The sequence below is a fragment of the Tribolium castaneum genome, chromosome 8, assembly GCF_031307605.1.
Source record: "Tribolium castaneum strain GA2 chromosome 8, icTriCast1.1, whole genome shotgun sequence".
Lineage (NCBI taxonomy): Eukaryota > Metazoa > Arthropoda > Insecta > Coleoptera > Tenebrionidae > Tribolium > Tribolium castaneum.
In genome coordinates this window covers 8271502-8280050 of record NC_087401.1, presented here as the reverse complement: position 1 = coordinate 8280050, position 8549 = coordinate 8271502, and the positions used below count along the sequence as shown (strand labels likewise).

General features: G+C 33.1%; 2 protein-coding genes across 2 annotated transcripts; one reads left to right on the top strand and one right to left on the bottom strand.

Annotated features, from left to right (window-relative positions):
• The first annotated feature begins 2277 nt into the window (after positions 1–2277).
• LOC657619 (peptidyl-tRNA hydrolase 2, mitochondrial) lies at positions 2278–3018 on the top strand. The gene is made up of 3 exons (XM_961330.4): positions 2278–2499; positions 2547–2709; positions 2764–3018. Exons 1-3 carry the CDS (start codon positions 2350–2352, stop codon positions 2967–2969), a joined length of 519 nt encoding a protein of 172 aa, XP_966423.1. The 5' UTR covers positions 2278–2349; the 3' UTR covers positions 2970–3018.
• A 3365-nt stretch (positions 3019–6383) lies between these two features.
• LOC100141539 (uncharacterized protein) lies at positions 6384–8017 on the bottom strand. The gene is made up of 6 exons (XM_001810303.4): positions 7858–8017; positions 7632–7811; positions 7407–7588; positions 6934–7360; positions 6570–6881; positions 6384–6522 (listed from the first exon to the last, which is right to left on the bottom strand). Exons 1-4 carry the CDS (start codon positions 7943–7945, stop codon positions 7211–7213), a joined length of 600 nt encoding a protein of 199 aa, XP_001810355.1. The 5' UTR covers positions 7946–8017; the 3' UTR covers positions 6384–6522; positions 6570–6881; positions 6934–7210.
• Positions 8018–8549: the final 532 nt, after the last annotated feature.

Below are 8549 nucleotides of genomic sequence, written 5' to 3'. Positions count from 1 at the left end.
CACCATGTATTTCTTTATACCCATCGATAGCATTTTTTATAAGTTTTCTGATGATATGCGGTTTATGTAGCAAATTTTAAATATTTCTTAAAATGTTCAAAAACTTCTTTTCTTTTTTTATTTATGTTATTATTAATTATTGATGAGCAAAATATATGTATCAAGAAATAATTAAACTATTAATGTAATTAGTCACATTAGGACATATCAAAAAATAAATTACCATTTGACTTATCAGTCCTAGAATAACAAATTTCCTTGTAATAAAATCATTTTTTGAAGAATCTCGAAAAACATTTTAAATTTCTAACACCATACCGTTAGAAAGCTTATCAAAAATGCTATTGATTCATACAGGGTGTTCCATTTCAAAAAAATTAGTTACTAAACTTTTGCGTTTTGGCACACTCTGTATATTATCTGCGTGCTTTAATTAAAAGTCGTCTATTTGCAAAAACTAAAAGATATTCTGAATTTGCCGGAAAATATTCATAGACGACTGTGCAGTGATTTTTTAAAAACTGGTCTTTTTTAACGAAAAGTTGAATAATTCCAAAAACGAAAAAAGGTAAACCCGTAATAGTGTATATAAAGTTACATTATTTTTTGTGTAGATTCTAATTATGCAAAAATATATAGGGTGTGCCATTTAAAAAAATATAACTTTGGTTCACCATACTGTGTACAACACCCTGTGCATAATACAAATATTTTTAGTTTGTGGATGTTAAGTCGATCTATCGGATAATAAAAACAGCAAAGCAATATTTTATATACCAAAAAAGTTGTAGACCGATTACACACCCCTAGGTCTCGCTATATATAAAATTGCACAGCCTAAACGGCTAAGTACAGAAACCTGAAATTTTCACAATAGGTAGCTTTTATAACGTACGCTTGTACTAAGGAAGAATTTTTTTTAAATCACCTTTTAAGGGGGTTAAATGGGGTGTTAAAGTTTGAATAAAAATCCATCATTTTTAAAGTTATATTCTTGAAAATTTGCATTTGGGCTTTCGGTTAAAAAAGAAAAAAGACGTGTTTCAGAATGTTTAACAAATCAACCCCTAAGAGGGTTAAATGGCGTAATAAAATTCGTATAAAAACTCGTAACTTTTTAATTTACATTAATTAAAGTTGGTATTAGGGTTTTCAGTGAAAAGTGAAGAAACACTGTTTTAGTTGGAAATACAAACCTTAAGGGGGTTGAACAGGGGTTGGAATTTGTATAAAAATCCGTCATTTTTAATTTGTATCCATGTAATTGGTACTTCGGTTGAGCTTTCGATTAAAAATGAAAAACGTGTGTTTAAAAACATTAGGAATTTCTTCTTATAAAGTAGTTAAATATAAAAATCCGTCATTTTTGAACTTATATTTATGAAAATTGTTTCATGATTTTTCAGAAATTTTACCCCCAAAAGGGTTAAATATAAAAATCCGTCATTTTTTAACTGATATCTATAAAAATTGGTATTTGGGCATTCGGTGAAAAATAAAGAAACAAGTATTTTATTATTTTTAGAAATTACACCCCCAAAAAGACTTAAACATTAAAAGATCGTAATTTTTTAATTTATAAAAAATGGTATTTGATCTTTCGATTAAAAATGAAAAAATGAAAAAATATTTCTGGATTTTGAAAGTTTCACCCCCAAGAGGATTGAATATAAAAATCTGTCATTTTCTAAGTTTTAACCAAGAAAATTGGTATTTGAGCGTTTGTCGAAAAATAAAAAACGCGTATTTCAGGTTTGTTGAAAATTTCTCCAAGAGGGTTAAACAAAAAAATTCCTCATTGTTGAAGTAATACATACTATAAAAAATTATCTTAGACATTTGGTTAAAAAGAAAAAGGCGTGTATACGCCTTTTTTAGAAATTCCACCCCCAGTGGTGTTAAACGCAAAACTCCTTAAATTTTTGAAGTTATGTCCAACAGAATTGGCATATGGACTTACGTTAAAATGAAAAAAAATGTATTTCAAGATTTTTCAAATTACATGAGTTTGTTTGGAATTATGAAAATAATTTACTCGGTTCGCATTGGGTCTCGGTTCTAAAGTTCACAATAAAATTGTGTTTCTACTTTTTATTATACTCAGTTTTGCATTGTTTTTCTGTTTCAAAATAGTTGTGAACATGCGAGCGAAGCCGTGGGCAACTGCTAGTCTTTGATAAAGTAATTATTTTATTATTATTATTTACAGTTATCAATAAAATAAAAAAACTAAATAAATGGGTAGGCAACCAACAATTTAGTAGTGACACTCATAGTGTGCTCATACACTGACCATTGACAGTTCAGTGATGTGCAAGCACGCCTAACCCCACTTTTTCGAACTGAAAAATGGGAATAATCTCAAGTAACGCCTATTTGGCCACTTTTAGCGCAGGCACCCTAATTGGGGTGACCTCAACGTACATTTTCTTCAAATATTTGCGAAAATTGCCTGTCAATAACAACCTTTGGAAGCCGGGAATGGAGGAGCGTTTTGAGGTTAGAATTTTGAAATTGATTTTCAAAAAAACGTGCATTTATCACAGTTTGAGGACCCGAATGACGAGTATCGGTTGATAATGGGTGTCCGAAATGACCTAAAAATGCAAAAAGGCAAAGTAGCGGCGCAATGTGGGCATGCTGCTGTTGCGGCATATGCCAAAGCATTGAATCAGACCCCGAAAACGTTAAAACGGTGGCTTAAATACGGTACGTTTTTGCGTTTTATTGTAGTTTTTTTCTTCAAAAAGATTGGATTTTTAGGGGGGACGAAAATTGCGGTTCGGGTTGACTCGGAACAGGAATTGTTGGATTTAGATAAGAAAGCAAAGGAATTAAAAGTTTTATCGAGTGTGATACGTGATGCGGGGCAGACGCAAGTAGCCCCAGGGTCACGGACTGTGATTGCGATAGGGCCCGCCCCTAAAAGCGTCCTAGACAAAATAACGGGTCATTTGAAGTTATACTGAATTCTCTAACTCAATTCAAATAATTTATTAAATTTAATAATAAACTGCAGTATTTTTCTGTTTTTTGTTTAGCGCCATTAAACTTGAATTTTCTTGGCGTGGAAATTAACTAAAACAAAGTTTAAAAATCCGACACATCAAACGTTTTTTTGAAATACAACACGTTTCAACCACAACGTGGTCGTCCTCAGGTGACATTATAAACTAAACTAATTTTTAGAATGTTATGCCTTATACAGCGTGTTAGGGAATGGTTTAGCAAAAATTTAAAAGTAGATAGGGAATTGCAAGACAAATCGATTAAACAAATAGAAAATGCATAGTTTTCCCAAAAAATCGTTCTGAAATTAATGTCTCAGATTTTGAGAACCGCTGAACTAGAATTGTAAAAAGTAGCGTAAATTTTAATATTATTGACAAAACAGCAGAGGCAAATTAACTTCTTGGTCCACTACGTTATTCTTCTATTTCAAAAAAAAAGGAAAAGTTCAATCTTAAATTTGTTCCAATTTTTTGGCGCAATGCAATTAGAAACATAGAAAAATTAAGAGGTTTGTTAAAAGTTGGATAACTTGAAAAAGTTAAATGAAACACCTTATTTTTTTTCTTGCTTTTCAAAGATTATTAAATTGTCTATCTAAAAACATAAAGTTTCAAATGTTACTAACTAAATTGTTGTTACCATAGTAAACCATACCATAACCATAGCAATTCCACAGACTATTTGTTAGAGTTTATACGGGAATTTAAAAATTTGCCAAAAATATTAAAACTTTAGTTATTTCACTGTAATAAATGACAAATAATCGCCTAAGGGTAACATTAAAGTTATTATTAGCAGAAAATTTCACTTTTCGACTACTGAAACAAATGTTAATAATTTTTTTAATGTTTTACATTAAATATCTTTTGAATAATCAGCAAAAGACACTCAACTATTAATGTTTTTAGATGCGGAAATAAAAAGTTGGGTATTCCATTTAAAATTTTGAAGTTATTCAACTTGCAACAAACCTCTTCATTTTTTATCTTCTTGATTGCAGTAAGCTAATAAAAATAATGTCTCTTTTAAGTTTGAACTTTTTTCTTTAAATTGGTGAAAATTCTATTTTTCTGAGATTCTTAGTTTTTGTGTAATGATTTTTAAAAAAAGTGTATTTTTGTCAAAAAATGAAGTTATTTCAAAAAGTACGCAGAATCGACCAATACAAGTTCAGATTAAAATCATAAGGATTAAAAGCTACCTACAAAAATGCAATAAAATTTAGGGTGTGCCATTTGAAAAAACATAACTTTTGTTTTTTTTTATATTGGAACAGCCTGTATATATACCGCAATATTTTAGAAACATGCAGCAAAAAAATAGTTATGAAGCTTTTTCGTATGGTTTACAATCTTTACAATTAATTTCATAAATCCTTGATTTTTCCAAAAGTCCAACCTTATCTTTTGGATTTCCGAAAAAACTCTTGAGACTTAGTGCCCGAGTTGTAAACAATTTGCAGGTTGAGATTTTTGAAAATTCTATGTCTGCACAAGTCGATCAATTAACATTAAATTTAAAGCACATTTAAGATTCAACAGATTTGAGAAATCAAGGGTGCCCAATACATTTTTGAAAAAGACCATAGAACATAGAGACCATAGACACCAATAGAAATAGACTTATGAATTCGGTCAACAGCCCATCTCTTTTTCTTCATTAGTTGCGGGTAGGAAAAGTAAAAGTCGGCAAAATTAGTATAAACTAGCTGGAATAAAATTCATAACTTTGATTTAGGCGATTTTTGTGAAAATTCCCGAAAGAGGTCAATGTTTGTTTTTCCTTGCCTACTATTTGGTGCATATGGTTTTTGTTGATCTGTTGTCAGAAATGCACAGCCACCTCTAACTTTTTCCCCTCGTATGGAAGCCCTTTTCGCAAGCATTACAACACACTATTTGTTAAAATAAACAAAGTTTAAAAAACCCGACACACCAAACCTTTATTTAAACACTACGCGTTTCAACCACAAAGTGGTCATCCTCAGGTGAGAATATAAACAGTTTATATTCTCACCTGAGGATGACCACTTTGTGGTTGAAACGCGTAGTGTTTTTAAATAAAGGTTTGGTGTGTCGGGTTTTTTAAACAATGTTTATTTTAGTTTCCACGCCAAGGAAATCCAACAAGAAGTACACTATTTGTTTTTTGAAGATTTTCAAAGCCTATGTGATCAAAAAATAAAAACCAATTTTATAAGTTGAACAATATTTAATGCAACAATTGTTCAAAATGGGCACCGTTCCTTTCCGGAAAAATAATATAACGATAGCAGCATGCATTTTTAATATTTTGCAACATTTCTGGTGTGATTTGCCTGATTTCAACTTATAAAAATTGCTTTTACTTTTTTTATCGCGTAGGCTTTGAAAATATTCAGAAAACAAAGAGTGCGTTATATTCCTTGCAAAGTGCTCTTTCACATAAGGTGACACTTAACATACTGATATACAGGGTGCTCAAAAACTGGCGCACCAACTCACTGGTACATTGTTGAGAAGCATGTGCAGATTACGGGAAAAATCTTGAAAAAATTCCTAATGTTATATTTTAAAAAATCTGGAACTACAAACTTATTTTGTTAACTTCCTCAATTTTTATTATTTTTTAATGTTTTTATGTTTCGCACTAAGTAATCGTTCCCCAAAAATACGATAAACAATTATTTTTAAATTTACTATCAGATCTTAGCAGTTTATTTAATTTAAAAAAAATTAAATTCATCAAAAAAATCACAGTTTGTAGATGTGCCAACACTGGGAATTATTTCCTAGGAAACCGTTTCAAAAATAATTTATTTTTTTGTTGATCAAATTCTATTGCGATCACAACTGTTAGGCAACGTTGCCACATATCATTTATTTAAAATTCGTTATTTATCAATAACTTCAATACAAAGAATTTTTTTACTATTTTTACCTTTATGTGTAGGCACCACACTCCATTGAGTTGGTGCGCCGATTTTTGAGCACCCGGTATTTGAAAAAAAAGTTGGAGGTGGCTGTGCAGTTTTGACAGCAGATAAACAAAAACCATATCCACCAAATGATGGGCAAGATAAAGTTTACTTTATATTCTCACCTGAGGATGACCACTTTGGGGTTGAAACGCGTTGTGTTTAAAATAAACGTTTGGTGTGTCGGGTTTTTAAACTTTGTTTTAGTTAGCGCCATTACCTTAATCCACAGTGAAATGCCTGATTAATTGATCATGTGATCTGTTTGCACCAATCCGATGCTCTCATTCACGAAATTAACTTTTAATAACACATTAAATTTTAATGGAGTTTTTCCCTTATTGTTTAAACTTGAGTCTGAAATCACGTACATGCCACTGAATTTATGGTTATTTGAAAAAGAATTGAAAAAAAACACGTTTGAAATTTTATTTTACTTTGAATCAATTTTGAGGAAACATGCACAATATATCCAGATATTGGGTGTCAGGGTTGTAGCATCCTGCCCTCTCTAGGCATTTCCAGTTTGCGTAGTGCCACTGATCCCCCATACACTATAAATACTTTTAGAAAAGTAAAAATACATTATTAGAATTGTTACCTTTAAACTATCTTTCTTTGAAGGAGCTTTAATTGGCTTCCTTAGAGGATGAATCGGCTTTCTTGGAGGCTTAGCTGGGTCCGTTGCAGGTTGAGTTGGGTTCGTTGGAGGTTTAATTGGATTACTTGGGTTCGCTGCTGGTTGAGTTGCAGGTTTAAGTGGACTAGTTGTCGGAGGATTACTTGGTTTAATTGTTTTCGATTTATCTTTTAATAGCGCCAATGAAGGAGCGACTGCCTTCAGCAAAGGTGCGATTATGTTTACTGCAGGTTTGATTACTTGCGATTGGGAGTTGTCTTTAGTGCCCTGAATCTAGGAAAAATTATTAAACTAAAATACATATAATTACAAAAACCTTTTTTACCGAAACAGCGACGCCAATTATAGCCAAGACCAAAACGTAGAACCTAAATATGGCCATTTTTATGCAAAGTACCACGTTTACAATAAGAGGAAAAATATATTTTTGAGGTTTTTATAAGTTTTGAGGAAATGAGAAACTAAATTAAATGGGAATTTTATCAGAAATAAGGGGTCAATAAATAATATAACAATTGCAAGCAACAGTTTATTGAACATTAAACAGTTTTCAGTAACATGAAGTTAAAATTGGACTCTTTATGACCAAAATAAAAACTATTTTATGTTTTAATCATCTCATAGGCCCAGACTGTGTCCACCCCGTGGCCAAAAGTCCGAAAAGGCTTTTTGTTAGGCAAAGGAAACCTACAAGCAATCACAATGCACCCGTTTTTGCACTCCATTTCAAATTTATTTTCCAAAGCTGCCATCTACAATTTTTCAAATCAATGGGATTCACCCCTAAGTGAATTTTACCATTTGTTCGACCCCAAAAATCACAATATTGTCGTAATCCCCAACATGAAACTTCCACAAATCCCTCCGATAAAATTTCGTTTTTTTATTTAAACTTTTTCTCAAAGAATCTAGCCTAGAGTACAAAACCAGCCAAAAATTTAATTCAACCCCATGAGCAACAAACCCACTCTTCGCGGCTTCTAAAAACTTGAATTAAAGCGAAGTTGAGACAAGTAAACCAACCTAAGACAATTCTCCCGTCCCCTGAGCCCACATCTAGCAAACTCCCTTGGCGCCCTTTTAGTCCCGCGAAAACATTCGCGATTTGGGTTTTGGTGGCGGGAATATAAGGCAAGCAAAATTTGCGAAATGCGGGACTCACGAATGAGGCACAGACGACACTGAGCCCCAATGCAACCCCTCCTGAAAAAAAAATTATTAAGGGGTTGAGACGTGGTGATTGTCTTGCCAGTGAGCCCCACGAGGACTTTCCCCGTAAAACTGGCCCTCGAGGACTGCTCGACACTCGGAGAGAAATCAACAGGAAGGCCATCCATGTTCGAAAGTGAGGTTAGGTTTGTGCACACATGTGGGAACCAGGGGCTTGTTTAAACCTCGAGGTGTACACAATCGACAGTAACGGACCATTAATCCGTGTTGGCCCCCTTTTTGCAAAAATAAAATTTGACATTTGAGGTTATGTGGTCTTTTGTGGAGCCCTATAATAATTTTGGGGCCCTGTCAACGTGTCCTTGACGCACAAATAAATAAAAAGGCTCAAACTTTATTTGTTTATTGTAATTATCAAAAAGTGAGGTTAGGTTAGGGCCATTTCAAGTTCGGTTTTTTCCAACTCGTTTAAGATTTCTCCAATCCCGGAAAGTGCAATTTCGGTGAGTTCGAGCCACCGGTCGAAGTTCTCGTCACCTTTTTGGCGGCCCTCCAAATACGCGTCTTTCGCTTTTTTGTAGTGTTTCCAGGCGGAGTCGTACTTGTCTTTGGCGCTTTTACAATACAGCTCCCCCGTTTTGAGACTCTTATCAACAAGACGCGCCCCCTCGTGCTCCAGCTGAAGGGCCGTATTGAAAAACCGGTCACCAAGAGTCTTGTACTCGATTATTTCCAATTTATCGGAATTTGAAGGTTTCAAAATTTCGCTTT